General features: G+C 34.8%; 1 protein-coding gene across 7 annotated transcripts in view; it reads left to right on the top strand.

The window, feature by feature from the left end:
• CACNA2D1 (calcium voltage-gated channel auxiliary subunit alpha2delta 1) overlaps positions 1-24699 on the top strand; it is a 425824-nt gene that overhangs the window by 283478 nt on the left and 117647 nt on the right. For all 7 annotated transcript variants that reach the window (XM_084535082.1, XM_084535080.1, XM_084535079.1 and 4 more), the window contains exon 7: positions 23893-24024. In XM_084535082.1, the coding sequence (XP_084391208.1) occupies positions 23893-24024 (132 nt within the window). The remainder of the gene's footprint in view (positions 1-23892; positions 24025-24699) is intronic.

Raw genomic sequence — 24699 nt, 5'->3', positions numbered from 1 at the left:
CATTCTGAGGATTGCTTGAACCTCTAGTTCTTTGAACATTTTTAGTTACCTGACACTCTTTCTTTTGTTCTACACGAAGGACGTTCAAGCTGAATTATTTATATCAGCATGAAAAATAGTCAGTAGCCTCTCCCTTGTTGTCACTGGGATCTTCTTCAACACTGTATATTTTGGTTCCCTGGAGACAATATTTCTGATTCTGGAACTTTATATATAACAAGCCTGTCTGCTTTCCTTAGTACTGTTTTCCTAAAGGCTTCTAGCTGTGCTACTATGATTTTCTGGTCTTCTGTCTCCCACTCTTTCAACTAAATGTGCATCATTCTGACATCTCTCTCTCAAATATTGAAAGAAATACTGTCTTAGGCAGTCTCTGAGGAATTATAGTATCAACTGTGCCTTTTGAATTGGCTGCCTGTTTCCCTTTTGTTTCCATCATTTGCCATGGCTTATTTTTCCTTTGTATCTTTGAAGACAGCAATTTATAGTGTAGCTATTTCACTAGCTAGTCTTTCTCTGCCTTGTTTTTGCAGTTACCTTCTGCCACTGATTGCCCATGCATCACTCAGGTCTTTGATTTAGTTGCTCTGGTACAAGCAGTTTTATGTCCAGGGTCATTCTTCCTTCCTTCTATTACACTCTCAGATTCGAGCCTGACAACTGTTGTTCTTACAGAAATTTCCAGTCATCGGGTTTTCTCAATGAGCAGTTCTCACAGGCTATTTTCTGCACATGTATGTAGATACAGGTAACACAGATGTAATTTCTATCAGAAGCAAATTTCGGAAAGATGGACATTGCAAAGTGCCTAGTCAGGTCTCTCCATTGTTTCTGTTACATGTTACATGTCCTCTAAAACTGTTTCAACATGGACAAGAGGGGAAAAATTACAGAAAAAAAGCACAGAAGAGAACTGCAGTATCTTTACAAATTCCCACACAAAACATTTATTTTTGAGTTTTCTGTGGTGATATGGTTTTCTGTGGTGATGTGGTTTCTGTGTAATTTCCCTTGGACTGTCTTATGATGTCTGCTGTGAATGTATGCAATTGTTTCAAGAGGTGATGCCCTGCTTTCCTTTCTCTACAGTGATGTATACAGATCATTTATAAAGAAAGAAAATTCCACTTAGAGTAACTGGAAAGATGCAACAGCAATTTAACTTTATCAAAGAACAGAAACTACCTTTTATTTTTTACGGCATATGCAACAGTAATGCCACTTTATAATAAATAACGTACTTTGTTCGCTGAGACTAAGTGGAAATTTGGTCCAAATAGCCTTCTGGTGCTGGCTTCAGTAAAGAAATGAATGCTTTCAGGTTTCACTATAAATGGATTGGATGCACCTTACCGAATGCTTGCTAACATGTCAAATCTGTGAAGTGCACCTTCAAACAAAATAACGGTGTTCCATTTAGAATAAAAGCATCTGAATGTTCTTACAGTAGTCTATTTAGCACTTTTCTATTTTTTTAGGGCAGCAAAGCATCATCATCTTGATCCCATTTGACTACATCTTGGTCATTCAAGAATGTTACTGTCAAGTCTGTTTTTTTTTTTTTTTTTTTGTCTTTGTTCCTTTTTTTTCTAGTTTTGATAAATCTCTGAGTTTATTCTGAAAGAATAATGATTAGAGGAGGCTGAGGGGAGACCTCATCACAGTCTACAACTTCCTCGTAAGGGGGTGTCGAGAGGCAGGAGACCTTTTCTCCATTAACACTAGTGACAGGACCCACGGGAACGGGGTTAAGCTGAGGCAGGGGAAATTTAGGCTGGACGTCAGGAAGGGGTTCTTCACAGAGAGGGTGGTTACACACTGGAACAGGCTCCCCAGGGAAGTGGTCACTGCACCGAGCCTGTCTGAATTTAAGAAGAGATTGGACTGTGAACTTAGTCACATGGTCTGAACTTTTGGGTAGACCTGTGTGGTGTCAAGAGTTGGACTTGATGATCCTTAAGGGTCCCTTCCAAGTCAGGATATTCTATGATTCTATGATTCTATGATTTTTATGTTCCACTAGGAAACAAACAAACAAACAAACAAAATGTTCCTGATATTTCTATGCAGGTGCAGGATTTAGAACCTGTATACCTGCACCTGACCCCTAAGTTACAGAATGATGGTCATTTAAGGTGCCATGTGGAGCCTGAGAGCTACAGAGATACAGAGGTGGATACTTTGGAGGATTTTGACCAATCTTTGCCAGTGTTTTTATAGCAATGTTAACTTTTCTGTCAAATTAACACTGAAAAAGTTTGGTGTATAATCTCATTTCATAGCATATTAGTATGGATAAGAATCTTTTGAGGAAAAAAAAAAAAAAGTATATTTTGTGGCTCTTAAGTCAGTGTAGGTTTCTCTGTGCCCTATTTTCTAGTAAATGTTTGGTAGTGTAGCCCAGTAAGTTGTCATTAACATTGTCTCATTGTGATTAATTGCTTTCTACTGTCTTCACATACATTAGCTAGAGGAAATATTGATTGCAATAATTGTCAAGTTTTATTGTTGGATTGATTTTATTTGTATAGATAACTTCTGGTTAAAGGAAGGCATTGTGAACCATCAGCAAGATAAAGATTGCCTTGCAGAACAGTCTGCAGAACAGAAATGTGTTCTTTTATTGAAAATGAGTTTCTCCTTAGTGCTCTGCTGTTCGGAGTTTTCACATAACCTGAACAAGTTCTTTGCTTGTTCCTTCAGTATTCCAGTTTTATCGAAGTCTTTCCTTTATTTTAATTCACTTCTACTAATTTTATATTTGAGATCTGCTATTCGTATTATCACCTAAGAGATCTGAATAATTACATATCAAAATAATAATAAATGATTATTTATTATTAATCATAGATCCTCTGTGCTACAGAAATTCCACTGTGTGAGTTAAAAAACAATTCCTTATCAATTTTTGGACAATCGATGAATGTTGGACAATTTATATATTTCTATTTGATTAAAGGTGGACCTTTCAGTAAATACTTTCAGTAAATACAAGTCTTTGGCTTGTTTTAAAATGACAGGCCACACGTTTTTGTAATAATTGCTGGTAATAATTGCTATTAGCAAACAGTGATGTGGACTCGGTCAGTCCTTCAACATTCATCTTTAGAATTTGTGGTAATGCATATACTCTATCATGAAAATATTGATGGAACACAGTGTTAAGCCTTAGGCTGAAACTTTTCTTAGTACCTTCTCTTCCAGCTGCCCATGGTTGTTCTCTGCTTACTGGTATTTTATGGCTAAAAAACTGTGTGCAACAGTAATGACACCTAGTTAGCCAGATGGAGCTGTCTCGCCATAGTCTGGGAAGGACGGCACCTGATCCATCTTTCTTGCACCCTCTGTGTTGCTAGCAGACTGAAAGTTTTGAGCTCTGTGCACTTCTACTTGGGATACATTTTTGTCTGTTTTTGCTTAAAGTGGAGTTGAGATATTGTGTGGGGATAAATGCATCTGTTTTAAGCATCAATTCTCTGAGCTGATAGTTATCAGCATTTTTAGGCCCCAAGGCTCAATGTTTCACTGAGCTTAATGGACTTGTTTGGAGTTGAAATCAGCAGTAAGAAATTTCTGTTCTGCACTTATTTTTGAAGAAAATTCAGAGCATGGTGGAAAGTTTTGCTTTCCTGAGATTTTTCCAGGCTTCAGAAATAAAAATACCAATTGACCCATTTGTACCAAAACACAGAATTGTGGCTTTTGTGTGTGTGTGTGTGACGAGGTTACACAACTGTGGAGTTTTAGTTTATTTTCACTCTCATCACGGTGAGATGATTCAAAGAGTGGCATTTTTTCATGCAAGGATAGAAGTTTGCTGAGAATTTAAAACTATAAAAGACACTGACCAAAGTCATCACTGGGTTTCAGGATTGTCCTAAGCAGTTAACAAGAATGCTAGGAGAAAGGCAGTGGAAAATCAAAATTATGACTTCAATATAAAAATGAACATGATACATATGATAAGGAAGTGGAAATCTGTTCCTTTGGAAAGATCGATACAAAAAATTCAATAGAAGCTGACAGGAGAAGTGAAAGCTCTTTGCTTGAATAAGATGAATATAAAATAGGCAGGAATAGGATCTGACGGGTAAATGAAAGATTGCTACTTGCATGAGATCGATACAAATGCAATGCAAACTTACAAAAAATAGCAATAATAAGGTTCTTGCAATAATAATATTAATATAAATATTTTTAATAGGAAAACATACATCATTGCATCAGAAAGATCAGGGCATATGATAGTATATCTGAAGAATATTACTATGTTATCTTCTTCTTGTATACTATGTTTTTAATTTTTTTAAGTTACTCATTCAGATATGTTATTAGTCTACCTTTTGGCCAGGTTCCTTTAATAGCTCTTGATAATTACTGCAAATCACAGGAAGATGCTAAGGAAGTAAAGGCAAGTGCAAGTATTTTGGTACAGGGTTTTTAAGAATATTATCTGTATCTTTGGAAAAGGTAGATTCAAATTCATATACTTTACATCATCTGTTCAGTGGCTTGGACCTTCTTTTTGTGGCTTCTGCAGAAAGCCCAGTTCCTGGGTCCAAGAGGTTCTTCACTAAACTCAAAGTCTAACATCTCTGCCTGTTATATATGGTCATATATATGGCCATTGTGCATCTGTGGCAGTTTTTCTGTGATCATTTTTCCCTCTCTCTTTCTTTTTTACCTGGAGTTATACTTACATATACATGGCATTCTGAAGAGCTTCTTTTCTTCCTCTTCCTCGTCCTGAATAATGGCAAATATAGGAGGCCAACAGAACCTGAGAGGGAGATAAATGTTTTTGTTCTCTTCTGAAAGTCAATTTCTAAGGGCTACAAAAAGGAAACAGACAACCTGTTCACCTTATGTTGCAAATGTGAACTTCAGATTGTTAGTCGATCAATGTTTGTGTGGTAACAGCACGGAACATAATCCACTGTGTAATGGTATCATTGCAGAATCACTGTATGAATGAAGCTAGAAGGGGCCTATGGAGAGTTGTGAGTCCAAGCCCCTTCTCAGAGCAGGGTCAGCTACAGCAGGCTGCTCAGAGCCAAGTCCAGCTGGGTTGTGAGTATCTCCAGAGATGGAAGGACAGCTTCACATAACGAATTTTGACTTCATGGTTAAAATGTCTTCTAGATAGTTCTCTGAGTTGTCATGTTTATAAATAATTCAGTCTCTTGTTGCAAGCATACACTGTTTGATAGTACTGGAAAGAGAGCAAGAAACACAGGAGAAAGCTTTCTAATCCTTGTGTCCCAGTAGAGATGAAGAGATGAAAATGTTCCATGCCATAAGAGTCATAAGACCATATTCACTAAAATGAAAGTTTCTGTCTTGCTTTCCCACACCTTGAGGTTTTTGTAAAGATGTTCTAGAAAATTGCTCTTAACAGACACAGCATAACTATATGTTGTGGGGGCACAAGGGTGGTTGTTTGGAGTTTTTGGAGTGATTGCTTTAGTGGCAGCTTTATTCAGGAGATGTGCTTCAGTTTTGCATTTTTGCTCTGAAATATTTACTACTTTATTACTACTTTTACTACTTTACTAGTATTTACTGCTCAAAGATCACTTCCTTGAAGGTTAGTTTGACTTCTTAACACTAGTATGGACAAATGAAAAATACTTCAAATACCATCAACGTATGCCAATATGGAAAAGAAATGAAAAGGGTACTATAGTAAACTCTGTTGAACTTTCAATGAAGGGCCAATTGTCACTGAACTAAATTTATTTTATGTCTCTTAAGATTACAATTATAATAACACTGAGACTCCTTTAAAACTTCCTCAGATAAGTTAATTGGTTTATGATCTTTCATGAATGAACCATTAGCATTTTTTGTGCGTCCTGGTAGTTAAACTTTTCAAAGATAGAAATATTACTTGAGTTTTTAATTTCAGTGCTTGTTGCCATCTTGAAGTCCCTGAACTGAAACATGAGGCAGATGACCAGTGTCATTACATAGCGGTCTAAAGAAGAGCAAGTCAGAGTTCCCATATTATAGCTTTGTTTTTCTTTCAGATTTACAATGGTGTGTAACAGACCTAAAAAAATAATCAGTAAAAATCCGACAATGTGTGTTGATATAATTGCTGGCAGTGTTGGTACTCACTTTTAATATTCATATTTGAAGAAAAAAACTCTTAATGTGCCATAAAAATATGAATTAAAATCAGTGAGACTACTTTCATCAGTAAATTTGTATGCTTATGTTAGTGATGCATCTGCCGCTTCACTTTTTTACACAGAGATTCCACTGAATTATTTGCAATATTTAAGATAATGTAATGCTAATTAAATCAGTGAATAAAGTTACAGTATGAAGTGGTGAATTATGTCCTGATTTCATACGCATGGAAGCTCTCAAAGTCAACATGTTTGAATGAGAAAGAATTATAATTTTGAGTGTAGTAGCCATTGGATGTTGTTTGTTTGTTTGTGTGGGTGAAGTCATAGCTAATCCTCAAGTATACATTTTTATGATTTGATTCATTTTCTTTCCCTGGGTCATATGCATGTGTATGTCAATGAAAGATGAAAAATGAATCTTAAGGCATGTTTGAATGCGTGTATGTAGATCAACCCTCAGTGAAGAAAAGGCACATGGTATGGGGGTTGGTATTCTGTATTGAGAAGTCAGCACTGTATTTTCATCTTGAGTAATCATACAGAAAGATGATACAGACCAACATAGTGATAGAAAAGTTGTCATTAGTTCAGCATTTTCTCTTGTACTTGAGTTATCAAATACTTTCTTAACAAAAGCACTTTATTTACGTACAGGTTCATCTTATTAATAGTGTTACACAGATCCAAACAATGTTCTTCTTGTTCTTCTACAGGTTATCCATTTGCTTTTGGCAAGCGTGTTTTTTTTTTTTTTTTTTTTTTTGAGACACTATTTATATATATATTTATATATATATTGCTACATTCCAATATTCAGTTAAATCTTTCTAAGGAATGTCATAGGAGGTCCTGTAATTTGTTGTCGTTTTCACAGAGAAAACAAGCTCAAATATTGCAGTTATTTTTTTTTTATTTCTTATGTTTTTTTTGTTTGTTTGTTTGTTTGTTTTTAGATTTTTTTTTTTAATCTGACAGCATCTCCAGCTATACAAAGCAAGATCATGTGCAAAATGTAAATTGCTAAAATGTCTAGTGGAAGCCTAGAGTAGAACTGAAGTAAAATGCAACCTGAGAGAAAATGAAATAACTGTTCATCTCAGCTTCTTCGTACTCTAGTGTGAAAACTGCCCTTTTTGTCTTAAACTTAGATTGAACTGATAGCTCACTGCTTTTGTATATATATATAGAGAGAGAGAACTGTATATACATGTTATGTGTGTGTGTATATATATGTACATAGCTGTATTATATGTTATATATATATTAACATAATTATGCATACAATCTATATAATGTTTGTGGATCAAGGAGATGCTATACATTTGTTCATATGTTGTGTCTGTGGCCTGTTCTGTGACTCCTAGGTTAAAATGTGATCTGGAGCACAGATCACATTTCTGGTGCAGATCAACATATTTAGGGGGGAATAGTTTCTAAAAATTCAAACATTTCTGTAAATTACTGAAATACATTTTACTTGTATAAGATAGAATATAATCATGGAATCATAGAATGGTTTGGGTTGGAAGGAACCTTGAAGATCATCTAAATCCTACCTGCCTGCCGTGGGTAGGGACACCTCCCACCAGCCCAGGTTGCCCAAAGACCCATCCAGCCTGGCTTTGAACACCTCCAGGGATGGGTCATCCACTGCTTCTCTGGGTAACCTGTGCCAGTGCCTCACCACCCTCGGAGTAAAGAATCACGATTATTTTAATCTTCTTGTTCTATTTGAATCCACACATCCTAGAACTAAACTATAAAATTGATCTTTGCAAAATTAATCTTTGTCTTGAGCAGTTAAAGCTTTCCAAGCTCTATGGTGTACAGGACTAATAACAACTGTCCAATCCTAAATAAAAAATAAGTTGTTTTTATAAAAAAAATATCAATAATACATGCTCTGTTTACATGTAATGGTTACATCTTTACTTCTCAGATAATTTTTAACACTGGACCGGGGTGTTAATGTAAATGATGTGGGTGCTACTTGCATTTTAATCCTTAGCATCATTTGAGCTAGATGGAATAAAAGAAGGTGCATAATTAATAGTTTTATATTACCAAAATGAGCTCAAACAAGAATAAAATTTTGAAAATAAGAAGAAAGAGGTTATTCAATGTTTCTGAATGTAGTTTAAATATTTAAAATGAGTTTGCATTATTTATTGTTATATGAAGTCTTCTTGTCTTTATATAAACTAATAAGTTGTTTAGGAATAACACTTTCTATTATACAAGAGCAAGAGGTATTATACAGTAATCCAAACAATTTATCATCTTGACAGTCTCCTGCAAGCTTGAATATATGTCTCTAAATGGACAACTGCTGATTTTTCTTTTTTACTAAGTGGTAGATCCATATGGCGTCATGTCATTTGAATACTTTTTTTTTTTTCTTTTTTAATCTCAATATACCTTTACTTCTTTTCAATCCTGAAGAAGTTGCGTTTTTAGATTGTACCACGTACACATGAATGTATCTATAAATGGTGTATTATGCATATATGCTTTTAAAATAGTTTTTTATGCATTTTGTGGTTGATCACAGAAAACGTCACAAAATGCATGATTTGTCAAAGATCTTTGTGCATTTCTGCAATTTTACCATAGGTGGTCATGTGGGGTTAATGTTTTATTTCTTGTTTCCCTTGTAAATAATCGGTACTAATTTTTTAACTCATTTCGTGAAATACTTTTTGCCTGGAAATATCTCATTCACTGCTTCCAATTATTGATCCCCATGCCCCTTCCTGCCTCCCCCCCCCCCCCCCCCCCCCCGCCCCCCCAGCTGTTTTTTTGAAGTATGTTCGTTTTCTCATTTTTTGCATCTAACCACCCTGCACAGAACAATGTCTGTCCACAGCAGATCTACACCATCTACACAGGAGTGCTCTCGGACCACTTTTCCTTCCATTTCTTTCCAGTTTTTCCATTTCTAGTCAGTAAAATTTTCGTCCAGTTTCAAATTGTTCCTTAATTTGATCAAGCCTCTCTGTCACAGGTAAAAGGGAATGGGAGGTTAGAGGCAAAAGGAAATTAACAGTTGCTTTTGTTTTGCAAAAACAAGGAGGACAGTGGGTCCTCCTAGGAAGAGCATGACCCAGCTCAGCACCTGTTCTGCTGCTGGTACAGCTCTTCCCTCAATCCCCTACTTGTAAATCTGGACATCAGGCTTTAATTCTCATTTTATGGTCTTCAAGACATGCAAGATGTCTTGAAGAAGCTTATGTGATTGGACAGTACTTAGCAAAATGAAATCATTATACATTAATAAATAACTAATTAATGATGAAAAATGACTTAACTACAACATTTCTTTCTTCTGTTCCTCTGCCTTGGGGGTTATGGTCTTCAGAGCAGATGATGGATAGCTTGTCTGCTTTTTCAGTTCAAAAAAAATGTATCTTTGTTTAGTCCTATAAAGTATTCCTATAGTAGTCCTAAAGTATTCCTAAAGTAGTCCTAGAAAATGTTGTCCTTGCCTAAATTGAGTTTATAGGAGACTGTTGTCCATAACTTTGTATTGTGCATGTTTTTTGGTTCTATCTTGTAGATAACTAAAGAAAAAAAAATAACACATTCTGGTTTCTGCTAGAATAGATGTGTCTTACTAAAAACAAAAGATGACTTCTTTAAGGCTTAGTATTTTTAGTATTTTACTTAAAACAAAACAAAAAACTGCTGATAGGAAATAAATACTTTTTAACATTGACATGAAAAAGGTTTTTTGTTGTTTTTGGTTTTGTTTTTGTTTTGTTTTCTCTTCAAGAGCATCAAAAATGTTCCAATTGTTGGATTGATGTTCTGAAAAAAAAAAAGATGAAGCAATTTGTTTACTTATGACTTGTCTGATATTAGTTTACAACTGCAAAATGCTAGCCAGATGTTGACTCTTAAGACAAGCAATACAGAAACCACATATATCATAAAGATACAGTTGTGCCAAATTGCCAGATTTTGTCAAGAAATCATGCAACATATCTTCAACACATTAAAGACTCCTGAAGTTTGTCATCTGAAAGTGATGTTAAGTAAATTGTTCCAGTTTGATAGCTGAGGAAGATGCTTAGTAAGATTTTGATATGCCAAAGATTTTCTTGAAAGTCATTACTAAAATCAAGATTAAAAGCATGTACATCAAATTGATTTAACATCAAAACTTTATTTATTTATTTATTTATTTATTTATTTATTTATTTATTTATTTTGTACATATTAGAGTTTACATAATCTGGAGTCACAGCTCAGGTTTCCTACCAGTGGCTGATGTCTCATTTTCTGATCCATTGTTACAGGCCTAAAGCTTTTAGAGGAACTGACTAGAGCAAAACACAACTCCAGTATAGATTGTGCGTTGTCCTATCCTTAATACACCAAAATTTCTTAATTTTCTTTTGGGTCGCATGCTGTATTGGTGAAGCAAGTATTTATAAAATTGTGGCCAGATTTTCAGCTGGTATACACTGGAAAATTGTATCAGTGGCTTTAGTGAAGGTACACCCACTTGCAACAGCTGGGAATCTGGCCATTACTCTACAGAATGTTTGTACCAAGAAGACAATTCTTTTTAGATGAGAAACTGTATTCATAGAAACACAGAATGGTTGGGTTAGAAGGGACCCTAAAGATCAACTGGTTCCATCTGCCCTGCCATGGGCTGGGACACCTCCCACCAGTCCTGGCTGCTCCAAGCCCCATCCAGCCTGACCTTGAATACTTTCAGGGATGGGACATCCACAGCTTCTCTGGGCAATGTCTGCCAGTGCCATATTGTCCTCATTGTGAATAATTTCTTCCCTATATCAAGTCTAAATCTAACCTTATTTTGTTTAAAACCATTACCCCTTTACCTATCATTACAGTCCCTGATAAAGGGTCTTTCACCATCTTTCCTGTAGGCCCCCTTAAGTACTGCAAGGCTGCTCTAGTGTCTCCCCAGAGCCTTCTTATCCAACCTGGCCTTTTTATTATCTTATTGTTACATTGTTTATATGCGTATATATGTATATATGTATATCTTTGTCAGTCTCAGACACATTTCTGTTACGTGTCCTCTCCTTTCAGTTACAGTATAGCTATAGCTGGATCCAAACACATTCGCACATTCATCTGTAGATGAATGAGGAAAGGAAATAGCAAGGTGACCTTGTGCTCTAGATAGAGTGACATACTTGAGTATGTATCAAGGTACTGCCTGTTGATTATGAAATGCTTTATCACTGAAAGGTTTTCTCATTCTCAGCAATCTAATTTATTTGATCCTTCATTATTGTTTCATAAGACTAGGGTTATACATGTATTGGAGCTGAATCTGTCTACATTAGTATCAGAAATGCACTTTTAAGAAAATGCTGAAACCATTCGGTCTTTGCTTTTCCTTTTTTTGAAGCAATTGCTAAAAGGGCTTGTTAGCCAAATCAGAACCTTATTTTGCTGGAGTACCTCCTAAACTGATGCAGATAGTCAGAGTTGAGACTGACTCAAGGGATGTAGCTGGTGCAAAGCTCCTGGCATTCAGGTTTGCTTCCTTTTATCAAATATGAAAATGAAAAATGGGTAGATTGCCTTGCCTATAAGGTTGGAGCTGAAATTTGTGGTATTTCACTTTGTGACATGACTCCTTGTTAAAGGCTAGTATGTGTATTTTTCATCCTCCTTATTCTAGGACATGTAGTACTTCATATCTTCACTCCCTGTCTTTGGCTGAAGGTAGCTGTTTAAAAATACTGTATGACTTCAGAGGTCTCTATAATGTATTCTTAACCATTTTGGTTGCAGATATGTTTTTTCTCATAGCAGTTGTTCCATCTGTGTCTATATTTCCTTAAGATGTTGGTCTCTCCCTATGATTTGGAAAGATCTATATAGAAGCATTTAGAAACCACAGTCTCAGCATCTCTGATTTTAAAAGTTCTGTTTTGTAGTTTTTACTAATTCAGGAAGGATTATGGTCCTCAGATTCAAATATGTAAAGCTAAAATAGCTAAAAAATAGTGCAGTTTAAAACATTTAAAAATAAGGTAGGTATATATGCAGCAATAAGATTTCTTTGTTAAACCCATTCCAGCTGTTTTTTTTGTTTGTTTGTTTTTTCAACTTTACTGTCTCTTCCTGTGGTTTTATATAATCACAAACTAAGTAAACTAAAAACAAGAAGACCTTCATCAAGCACACAAATATAAAAATGTGTTTCTATTCAATCACCACAACACTCAAAGAACTGCCACTAAGGGTGAATAAAGCAGTGTGTACAGAAAACTCAGATGAATCCTGAGTACTCATGGCATATGGAATTAGACAAAAAAGCTGCAAAGGAACTTAATTTTACTGCATTTCCAAAGATTCCTTTGAGTCCTTTATCATTTCTAAGGTATTTTGAATCTTATTAAATGATTTGTCAGGTTGTTTTCTCTCTCTTTTTTGCTTGCAAAATCTGTAGTAATGAGTACTGGCTCCTGATACAGTGATCTGCTTATTGCATTAGGCTGACAATGTACTGTGGATGCAGAGAGCAGATGAACACTGGGTTACGGTGATCTGGAAGCAGGGGATTAAATCACTTCCCTGCGCTATGCAGGAGTTTTGTCATTAACTTCAGGGAGGCCAGGATTCACCCAGAGTAGAATTCAGCCTAACATCACGGAAGTTTGGGACTAACAGAATCACAGAATTTCTAGGTTGGAAGAGACCTCAAGATCATCGAGTCCAACCTCTGACCTAACGCTAGCAGTCCCCACTAAACCATATCCCTAAGCTCTACATCTAAACGTCTTTTGAAGACTTCCAGGGATGGTGACTCCACCACTTCCCTGGGCAGCCTGTTCCAGTGCCTCACAACCCTTTCAGTGAAGAAGTTCTTCCTAACATCTAACCTAAAACTCCCCTGGCTCAACTTAAGCCCATTCCCCCTCGTCCTGTCACCAGGCACGTGGGAGAACAGATCAACCCCCACCTCGCTACAGCCTCCCTTGAGGTACCTATAGAGAGTGATAAGGTCGCCCCTGAGCCTCCTCAATGTGTGCAACAATGTGTGCTTTGCTCCTCATCAATATAATGATGTAGATTAAATAAAAATAGCTTTTTTTTTTTTTTTTCTTGTAAAGGTGAGGTGCAGGCAAAATGTTTGTAGGAAGCAAGCACCTCTGTACAAGCAGCTAACTTATAACTTTGACCTTTCCAGTATGGTATAGACTTCTCTTTAAGAGGGAGGAGTTAATATACCCTCTATGTAACCTAGAAAACAACACAAAACCCAAGCTTAATTAACAGTCAAGATATAATACCTCTAATGATGTCATACTACAAAATTAAAATGTTTATTTTATTTTTTCATGTTCTGCATCCAAGAAGGCCATAAGGCAGTTGCCTATGGGACAGATGGTTCATCTGTTGAAGAGAGGGGGCATCTTTGGGTGGCCAAATTTTAGAAAGTATCCATCCTTGTCAAATTTCTGACATAGCAAATATCTCCAGAGTGAAAATTGTGGTGCAACCTTTTGCCATAAAAAACAACAGCAAAAAACAAACCTTGTTGATTTTTTTTTTTATGTTTAACCAGTAAAAGTTGTCAGTGAGATGGTTAGAATATTGAAAGGAGCAGGGGCTGTCACATCTGTACCAGCTCAGGTGATGAAACAGACTTTGACTCATCATCATTTTTCTCACGTTTCTCACTTGTGCACTGTATTCCCCTCACACTCAGTGTGTCTTGGATTTCTGTAGCCAGAGATACATTTAGATAGATGAAAACAGCCTGCTATTCATTAATTTTTCATTTATATGGGGATTAGATTAGAATCCATTAGCCAAATCCACTGTATTATTTTAATATTTGTAAAAATTCCCTAAAATTCAGAAAATAGATCTGCTATATAGAAAAGTCCCATTTATAATAACATATAATATATATATAACATATAATATATTTTAATTGATATAATATATATTTTCAATGTACTATATAATTGTTAACCATATAAGTTTTATTATATATGTAGAGCATGCATATCTATGTACTATAGGTATAGGTGTATATTAAGGTGGTAAAATATATATTATATGTGGTTTCCAAACCCTTTAATTTTCATTTATTAAAAATAAATAAGAAAAACAGTTTATCTTCCAACTCTCGTGCTTTGGTAAATCTGTACAGAACTGAATTGCTTGTGGTTACTGAAGTTCAGCTTTTAAAATAACCTTTTCTTTATTTGTAACAAAGCCTAGGAAGAGAGCAGGAAATGGCTTTTCAGTTGTTAAATACTTAATCTAGTTCTTAATACTTAATAATAAATATACTTAATGCTTAATAATACTTAACTAGTAGTCCTTAATACTTAATCTAAATTCTTAATCTAGTCCAGGTTGTTCTTTACATAAACTGATTTAAATGTGTATTAAATGATCTTGTCTCCTTGTCCGTGTCTTCTATTGGCCCTTCTCAGACTTTCTGCTCTAAAAGAGGCCTCCTAATTTCCTGCTTTATTAGCTAGCTTATACCCATTTTTTCTGTGTCAGTGCCATCCTTACACTTACATATTCTTTTCAGGGTTGGGCTGTTTTCTGACTGTGCCTCATTTTTCTGGATTAAATTACTCAAACTCTGTTTCCTTTCAGAAGACAGATTTTCTGTTCTTCACCAGTTATCTTAGTAGCCATTTGCAGCATTTTATCCACTTATATTCATCCCTTTGGCATAACGAACAGAAGAAACATACAAGTTTAACAGATCATGTGTCAAGCAATCTTTATACTGTATATACTGTAATACTGTATATACACCATATATATTACTGTACATATTACTATATATATTAGTAATAGTATAGTAGCAATAGTGATAGTAGTAATATGTTAGTAATATTAGTAATGTATACGTATATTAATATACATATATATATGTGTATATTGTATATATGTATATATTACTGTATGTATATACTGTATATACTGTAATACTGTATTATCCTCTCTCTTTTTGTTGGAGCTACTTTCCAATTTACCATGACTGAGGACAGGACAGGAGGAATTGCTGTTGATGGGTAGTATCTATGTAAGAAAAAATGTGAGAACATTGTAATAGGCAACTGCATAAACCAAATGAATCATCCCTGGAAGTCTTTAAAAGACGTTTAGATGTAGAGCTTAGGGATATGGTTTAGTGGGGACTGTTAGTGTTAGGTCAGAGGTTGGACTCAATGATCTTGAGGTCTCTTCCAACCTAGAAATTCTGTGATTCTGTGATTCTGTGAAATACACAATAACATCAATTTCTGAATTAATAGTTTTCAGACTACAAATAGTATAAAATTTAATAGGAATGAGGAAAATAGTTAATATATATATATATAGTTAATAGGAATGAGGAAAATAGTTAATATGTTGCATAAAGCAAGAGAATTTTTGTATGAGTTGGCTTTTTAAAATTTATTTTTTTCCTTCTCACTTTCCCCAGCTACTGCTTAGGACTTACTGATCTTATAAAATACTCTAGTGACTTAAAGGTAATGGTACTGAAGGGGTGTTAGGTACCTTGTCAGACCAAAGACAGAACTAAATTATTCCAGAAGAACATTTTCTAGACAGTCTTTTGATTTTTTGTTTTTCTTAACACCTAATTAACAATTTTATAGAGAGAAGCCTGCATTAAAGATCAAGCATACTTCTATAGCTAGTTTAATTTCGGTGTCAATATGGTATCCTTTGAAATGCTAACCAAAAGTTAGAGAAAAGTGAAGAAAGATTGGAGTTAATACCTATACTATAGCTATCTTTACTTTCTAAGTGGATGCTCTTTTGATATTTAATCCATGATATTTCCATAAAAATAAAACATCCTAATTTTAAAATGTCACCTGATTTTTAAAATAAGGAGTATAAGGATTTTTAAAATGAGGAGTAGGTCCAGTTAGAGGACCTACTTTGAAGTCACTTGAAAAAAATAATAATAAATAGTAAATAATTCAAAGCTTGCTGTAATTACTGCAGTAAGTTTATTCATTTTTTAACATTACTTAGTCTCGTACATTGTACTTAGCTCTAAAAAATATGAAAGCCCTCCAGCTCACCTTTAGTCAGTGATACCTTTCATATCATTTTTCTTCTTACCTTTTTCTCAGAAAAAAATAAAAATAAATATAAAAATAAAAATACTGTATGGCTGTTAACATTGGGTATGTCTCCATGCTCAAACACATGCTGGAATTTGTTGATCTTAGAGGATGCAATGTAAAAACTGATTTTCATCCTTCCCAATTTGTTGGGAATTAATTGCTGTTATCAGCAATATGTTGCTGTTTACTAATGAGGGTGTCTTTTCTGTTTTATAGTGACATAAAGAAATTGTTTAAAAACTATGAGTTGGTACTAAAGTTTTTATGACTTTATGTTGCATTAACTCTTTTTTTGTTGAGCTATAATTGAAGTTTAATTTTCATGACATTTTTATTCTCATTTCCTTCTCCTGGGCATTTGTTTTAATGAGTGTTCAGTGTGCTGTTCTAGCTATCAGCATGTGGTGGCTAAGCCAGTCAGTGCACATCATATGGCATTGCCAATTAATTTACTTGATTTGACACAGACACAACAGTATGCTAGACTTCAGTGACTTCTTCAAAGAATTATTTATAGAAGTGTCTGGGACATAATGTCAGATATCTAATGGGTAGTAGAGAAGTTGTTCATTTGAAGAAAAAGTACATGACATTTTATAATTTATGTTTTTAATTAAAAGTGTAAAATACCTACTCTAAAAATCTTCTTTCAGCAATATTAGATGTCAAAACTATTTGATTTTGTTGCTGTTTTCCATGTTAAAAATTGCATTTTAATACTTTATTTCTTGAGCACCATAGAATGTATACTCTGAAAAAAAATAAATCTGATTATCCAGTAATTTAAATTTCAAGTATGATAGGAAATACAAATGTTACTTTGAAGACAAGAATTTTTAATTGACCTGTATATAAAATATCAAACAAGGCAACACCTAAAATAATGACCTAACGACCTATCCAACTGGAAATGCCACTGTGTAACAGCTATTGCGTGTTCAATTTTTAGACTGTCCCCCCTCCCTCCCATTTAAATTTTCCTCCCGTGCTTTAAAGGAAAAGAAAAAATGACCCTTCACTTAGTTAAATGCTTGTTTTAATTATTAAAAACAAACAAACAAACAAAAAACAACAGCATAACAAATACACCATTTTATTCAGTTTGTAATTTTTTCCCATTTGTAATTCTTTACCTTTCAAAATATGTAATTAACTCCTAATATAGTTAGCCAACACACAATATAACACTTTCAAATCATCTGGTAGATGTTTTCAAGACTAAATACAAGTTATTACAAATCTTATTTAAAGTGTACAGTTTCTAAACACATATTTCTATGATCCGTGTATATATCTAGTAGTATTGTCTACCAGTGTGAGTGGATGGCAGTGCATCCTTTGGAGCTATGATTTATTTGCTTAACCTCCTTGGAGAGTTGGGATAAAATACTCCACAGTTCTCATATACTTCTCATATGAGAACTCACAGTTCTCATATTTATATATATATATATATATGCAAATACATAAATATAAATTATTATTTATATTCTCTTTTAACAGGTTTCTAAACCTATGAAGTTTTTTGTTTGTTTGCTGTTGTTTTTGTTTGTTTTAATTATTGTTATTGCTATTTTTTTTGGATGACTGTTACAAGTTAAACACTTTCCCATGGTATTCTGTTGAAAGCTTAAGTGTGTATGTTCAGATTTCTGATTCCACTGAGAGGACCAGTTACCTAGGAGACAGTATTCAATTTGGAGCCACTATAATCTTTCCTTTCCTCTGGCCTTTTGTTCACGCTGAACTGTACATAAAAGAAATGGCATGCACCTAGATTTGAAGGGTTGAGGCTTATTTTGCTACCAGAATAGTTTTTCAAGTTGCTATATTTGAGAATTATGTAGGAAATGTTTATTTGAGACAGTGTAAACATCTAATAAAAATACCTTCAATGTAAAAAGTAATAATAAAAACCCCTTCTTTGTCCAACATATAATGAAATAGGAGTGAAAATTTTCAACAATAGCTGAGTGTGTAACATTCTATTTAATTTAACATATGCTGGAAGGAATTTAATTTTGAAAAAAATTAGTGATGTGCTGTCACCACTATTTTCATCAAAAATCCATAACACAGCATCACATGAGCCTCTATGAAGAAAATCAACTTTATCTCAGCCAAAACCATGACAAAAACAGGTCATAAAAAAGGCAACTTATATTTTTTGTAGAATTTCTGTAATATCCAATTAGTATGGCCACAGACAGAAACTTCTGTGTCCATTCAAGTATATTAAAAATAAGCATTTGCATGTATATTCTTCCTCTGTGCCTACTTTTAAACACCATAATGTTGGGCTGCAAATATATATTTCATTCATAAAAATAATTAGTCAGTGTTATCTTCAAAGAGATCAGTGAGTCAACTTCATTAAACAGGATATGGAGCTGTAATACTTGCCATACGCTGGAAGACAATTAATGGTCTGCAGAGGCAGTCCCTTCTGTTCTCCCCAGTGTACATGTAGCTGCCTCATCAGGGAACAGTAGCTGACACATTTTCTGATATAGTAAATAGCTTTCCAGCTTTTCAAATAAAGTTACACTCTGCCTTGTATGGAGTCTGGGGCCTATACATTTAATAAATCATCAGAAGTGCATTCCAGTTCTTTTTTATTGATTGCGTTTGCAGAGGAAAATTGAATCCATTCCTTGTCAAGGCCCCTAAACCTCATGTCATAAAGAAGAGGGAGAAAGGAAAAGATGGATGGAATTCATTGGAATTAGCCAGGAAGAATGATGCTTCCTATTGTGTGATGATGAATTTTATTTTTTCATCCTGCCTATATCAAATGAAAGGTAGCAGCTGAAGTACTTTGAAGAAGTAATCTTCAAAGACTTTTCTTAGCAGAATTGGAAATAAGCTTATTGGAGAGTTGTCTCAAAGTAGATTTTCTGTCAATTATCAGTCAAAAGCTCTTTCCTTTACAGAATGTTAACTCAAAAGGAAACATAAGTGTTTTTAGGATATGCATCATCTCAATAGGTGTGGCTATAAAACCTCTAAACATTTTGTTTTAGTTAAATATGCTTTTTAATAACAGAAAAAGAAGTGGAATTCTCACTTATATTCATGAGGCCAGTATAAACCCATGTCTTTCCAAATTAAGGTATTCTGACAAGTGGTGTGGTCTCTACTGTGAGCTATTGAAACTAGCACTGCCTTGATTTTTATGTGCAAATTGAGAATCATGATATTTTAGTGGAAGCCATCTGAAGAATAGTTTCGTTACTGTTTATGAGGTTTTTGCTTTATTTTCTTTGATTGACAAGTTTCAAATCCATTGCTGTAGGCTTAAGAAAGAATTTAGATATTGTTTTGAAATTGCCTATTACCAGAGATATTGCATTAAAAAAAAGAAGCAAGGTAACTGATTTACATCTTACCTTTTGAAATCCAGGGTGTGTTCTTTAGCAGAAGCAAACACGTAAAGTATGTTTTGGAAAAGCAAGTAGAAAAATAAACGATTAAAGCTGAAATTCCCAGCACCCTTTTCCTGTTCACTGTTCACTGGGTTAGTTAATGCAAATATGTGGTTATTCTAGATACAAATAAGCTAATGAAGAAAACAAAAACAATCAAAAACAAAACAAAACAAAACAAAACAAAAACCCTGAATAAAGTGAGCAAGTTTGAGTTACAAATAGAAAATGCTCCAGGAATGTTTTTTTTTTTCAATTATCATACAATTAACCATTTGCATAACAGTCCCACCAAATAAACTCTGTGTTTCTTTCATACTATTAGTAGTCTTTTCCCATATTTATTTCATTTTACTTCTGTTTGGATGTTCTGCTCTTGTTGTTCACATTCAATCCACATTAGTATTTTATTTTCAATTTAATGAGGTTTTTTCTTTTCTTTTCCTTTTTTTTTTTTTTTTTTTTTTCTACAGCTGCAGGTTGTTGGATTTTTTTTCAAATGTGTTTTTCTCTGGGAGAAAATTGTCTAGAAGGAGGAGGGGGGGAGAGGGGAGGGTAAAGTTGGAAGTAAATAAGATTATTAAAATCTTGACTCTGATTGTGAGGCATCACTTCTCCACCAGTATTATAAATAAGATCCAGAGAGCCATACTTCTTACTTCATCTCCACAAATTTAATAAAGCGATGAAATTATTTGTTCCAATATATCTATTCGGTACTTTAGTACTTGGGTATTTTACTGTTTGTACAGTGTCTTAGTTTCTCCAGTTTTGTATATACATGTATTTTAGAAATATATTTGTATATGTATGAGTATATATATATGTGCGTGTTTGATGTACTTACATGTTCATAAATATAAAACTTTGCAACATATGTTTGTATGATGCTAGACACTCTTTGCAATTATATTTGTAAATATATGTTAATATGGCTAATATATCTTCATATTGAATGTAGTTCATTTGTTTGTAAGGTTGCTGTCTGAAGGAAATCTTTTCTTTAGAAATATTGTATTCAGTTTTGTACATGAGCAGGCATAGCCACTGACTGAGGAGAGCAATTATGAGAGTGAATAATTTAATATTATTTCTAATCAGATGTTTTACTGAATATGGGTATCAGTGGCCTGATCAGGGTAGTAAAGTAGCCAGATTTGAGGGTAAAGGCTGCAGCAATTTTAAATTAGAATCATAGAAGAGAATTATTGAATTGTTTAGTCTGGAAAAGACCTTCAAGATCATCCGGTCCAACCATCCCTCTACCACTAACGTCATCCGCTAAACCATGTCCCTAAGCACCATGTCCAACCCTTCCTTGAACAAACACCCTCAGGGACGGTGACTCCACCACCTCCCTGGGCAACCTGTTCCTTGCCTGACTGCTCTTTCCGAGAATAAATGTTTCCTAATTTCTAACCTAAAGCTCTCCTGGTGCAACTTGAGGCCATTTCCTCTGATCCTATCTGTGTTATCTGTGAGAAGATGCCGACCCCCAGCTCCTCACAACTTCCTCTCAGGTAGTTGTAGAGTGCAGTAAGGTCTCCCCTGAGCCTCCTTTTCTCCAGACTAAACAGCCCCAGTTCCCACAGCTGTGCCTCACAGGACTTGTGTTCCACACCCTTCACCAGGTTCATAGCCCTTCTCTGGACGTGTTCCAGGACCTCGATGTCTTTCTTGTAGTGAGGGGCCCAAAGCTGAACACAGAACTTGAGGTGCATCCTCACCAGAGCTGAGTACGAGGGGAAGATCACCTCCCTAGTCCTGCTGGCTACACTGTTCCTGATACAAACCAGAATGCCATTGGCCTTCTTGGCCACCTGGGCACACTTCTGGCTCGTGTTCAGGTGAGCATCAGTCAGCACCCCCAGATCCTTTTCCTCTGCACGGTTTTTGAGCCACTCTGCCCCAAGCCTGTAGCATTACATGGGGTTGTTGTCACCAAAGTTCAGGACACGGAACTTGGCCATGTTGAACCTCATCCATCAACCCATCAACCCATCCAGTCCAGGTTGGGCCTTCCTACAGGGCCTTCCTACTCTCTGGCAGATCGACACTTCTCCACCAAATTTGGTGTCATATGCAAACTTAATGAGGGTGTACACATTGGTTAATGTTGTTATCGGTCTGAGGAATCTGTGGAGGACACTGAAATCTAAGTGCTTTGTCAGATAGTAAAGAGGTAAGAGTTACCATCTCTGATGTGCCTAAAGTAAGCGCCCTATGCTCCAATGCTCTGAATGCCGCTCGGAACCATTGGTATAGGCTTCCACTGGGCCAAGTACTCTGTATATCAAATGAGAAAATGGTAACATGAAGAACAGAAAAATCAAGTGTGAGAGGAAATTATTTGCTGAGTAAATAAATGGTTCTAATGACTTAATGGAGCTGCTTCTAGAAGTAAGATCTGAAACAAAGTCAAGCTTAGAAGGAGTTTAGAAAGGGTGCCTATAATGGTTAATTAGGCAGTAGATCAAACTGGTTCTAAAAGAGATGATGGAACAGTAAACATTTTAAAATGACAATGAACTTCTCATGGTACTGCAGGGTTTTATTCCCCTTTCTCAAATAAGCATATATTTTTATAATTACCTACTTTACAAAGAGCCAGGTACATACTATAAAGTTTATTTACAGGGAATGTCAAGGGTTGGACATTTAATTTGATATTTCTATAAGAAGCTGTACTTTCAAATAGTAATACTTTAAAAATCCTCTCAAAAACACATAAACCTTTCTGCAAAACACATGGTGTAGCAATTTCCTCCTTAACCTTTAAAAACAAGCCTATAAAATTTAATGTTACAATCTCTGTAGTACCTGTAACAACCTAATTTTTAAACTGTTTCAAACTGTCAACTGATAACTTTTAACCTGTCCTTACCCTACATATAGAATTTTGTACTGTGATGCCACTCATCTGTGAATGTGAACTATTTTTTCTTTCAATTTGACTTGCCCATTTGCAAGAGAACACAGTTTCTTTCTTGTGTGCAATACTGTAGTGTAAGCAAGATCTAAATTACAGTCTTGCCTTTCTTAGGATTTATATCTACATCTTCAGTTATTTTCAAATGTTTTTGTTTGTTTGGTTGGTTGGTTGCTGGTTTTGTTTGTTTTTTTGTTTGTTTGCTTTATTTTCCCATCCAGTTCCCTTTACATTCTTGGCTTGCTAATCTAGGTGTTACTTAGATGCCATTAGGCATCACAGAGGAAGGAATTAGAGCCCCAACCAAAAAAACCACCATATTCTTTCTAAAAATAATGAATGTCAGCTATTGCCTAACATGAATAAGATAATGAGATATTTAGAGCTGATTAAATGATGGTGAAAAAGATTATCTATATCATCTAATACCATTTGAGAGTGTCTCCCAACATTTATCACAAAGGTGTAGAACACTAATATACATACATTTCGTATATTAGAAACAGAAACGGAAATAGAAATAAAAATAGAAAAAGAAATATATATATTTTTTTCATTAAAACAAACATCAGTACAGGACAACATTGTGAATATAAATTTCTGAGTAACCGCTTAGTGTTTAGCTGATCATGCTTTAAAATGTGAATTTCCTTGTATTTTAAATTCATCGTGGAACTGACCCACCTTATAAATATTAATGTTCACACTGCTGATCATTCTGTAAATGATCACATCTATAAACATGAAGATCTTGTTAGCATGCAGTAATGAGTGCATGTGGGTCCTACCTTAATATTTTAATTCAAATACTCATTGTTGTCTTTTTCCTGTAGAATTATTAATTGATCCCCATAAGGCATCAATTTGGAAAGGGAGATCTTTGTTAGCTTTTCTAAAATACTCACCTACTTTTGTTGACATCATTCTAGTATTTCATATTGTACTGTGCTGCGATTAATAGAAACATCAATTTTATGGGCCTGCTTTTACATTTCTAGAACTGGGAATGTTATCTAGAGTAACATCTCAAAAAACAAGTATTTTTAGAAGATACTGATTGTATTAATAAATCAACAGTCATTGCATTAATAATGCAATGGAAAGAAGAGAATGTGAGGAACTTAAAGAAAATTCCCAAGGAAGAGCAATGTATTTCTTTACATTTAAATTGTCGATTAGTTAAATGAAATATTGTTACTTTCCATAATGATTTAGTATGCTTTTTGCAGTCACTGCAACTTGAGTTAAGATGTAACTTTGTAACTCCAAATACATTTTGTTTTTGACAGCAACAATTGTGTTAAATGAACTCAACTGGACTGCTGCGTTGGATGATGTGTTCAAGCGGAACAGAGAAGAAGACCCCACTTTACTATGGCAGGTCTTTGGTAGTGCAACTGGCCTTGCTAGGTATTACCCAGGTAACTGAACTCTCGTAAGGAACTGCACTATCTCTCATACTGCCTTAAAAAATATTTGAATTATTTAGAAGAGATAAAAGGTACCTAAAGATGACTTTATTACATAGGTGGGTTTTCTGCGTATCAGAAATAACTCAATGACTGTGAACTTATTCTGGCATAAAGCTATTATGAGGGGGAGGAAACAGGTGGATGAAATACGTAAGTAATTGTATTTTCACAGGAAGAGAAACAGAAGATGGTGTCCTTTGAAAAACAGAACAGTTCAATAATATTTTTTTATATCGCTTTCTGTGTGGTGTGTAAAGAATTGTGTGTAAACATTTGCCAATGAGATTTGTACCTGTCTTGTTTTTAAAAGTGATTGACAAGACAGATAATCTTATGGTTAAAGTCAGTGAAAATGCAACTGCACCATACTTATGTCCTGCAGAGTCCATGATCTCTGACAGTTACGTTTTTCCTTTTTGGAGCTAAGGCCAATGAATACAACTTGGTTATTTCAACCAGCATCTGTTTCACCTGTCAAAGAATCCTATTAGTGGATCACAGAAATTAATATAAATAGGTGTATATTTTATCAAATTTAGGTAAGCTGTAGCCTTAAATTGATATTTGATGTTCACTAGATAATGGAAAACCTTGTTTTATGGCAAGGCTTACTGTGCTACTACT

The sequence above is a fragment of the Aythya ferina genome (genome assembly GCF_964211825.1).
Source record: "Aythya ferina genome assembly, chromosome: 1".
NCBI classification, from domain to species: Eukaryota; Metazoa; Chordata; class Aves; order Anseriformes; family Anatidae; genus Aythya; species Aythya ferina.
The sequence above is the reverse complement of the archived record's forward strand: the minus strand, read 5'-3'. Positions and strand labels throughout refer to the sequence as shown.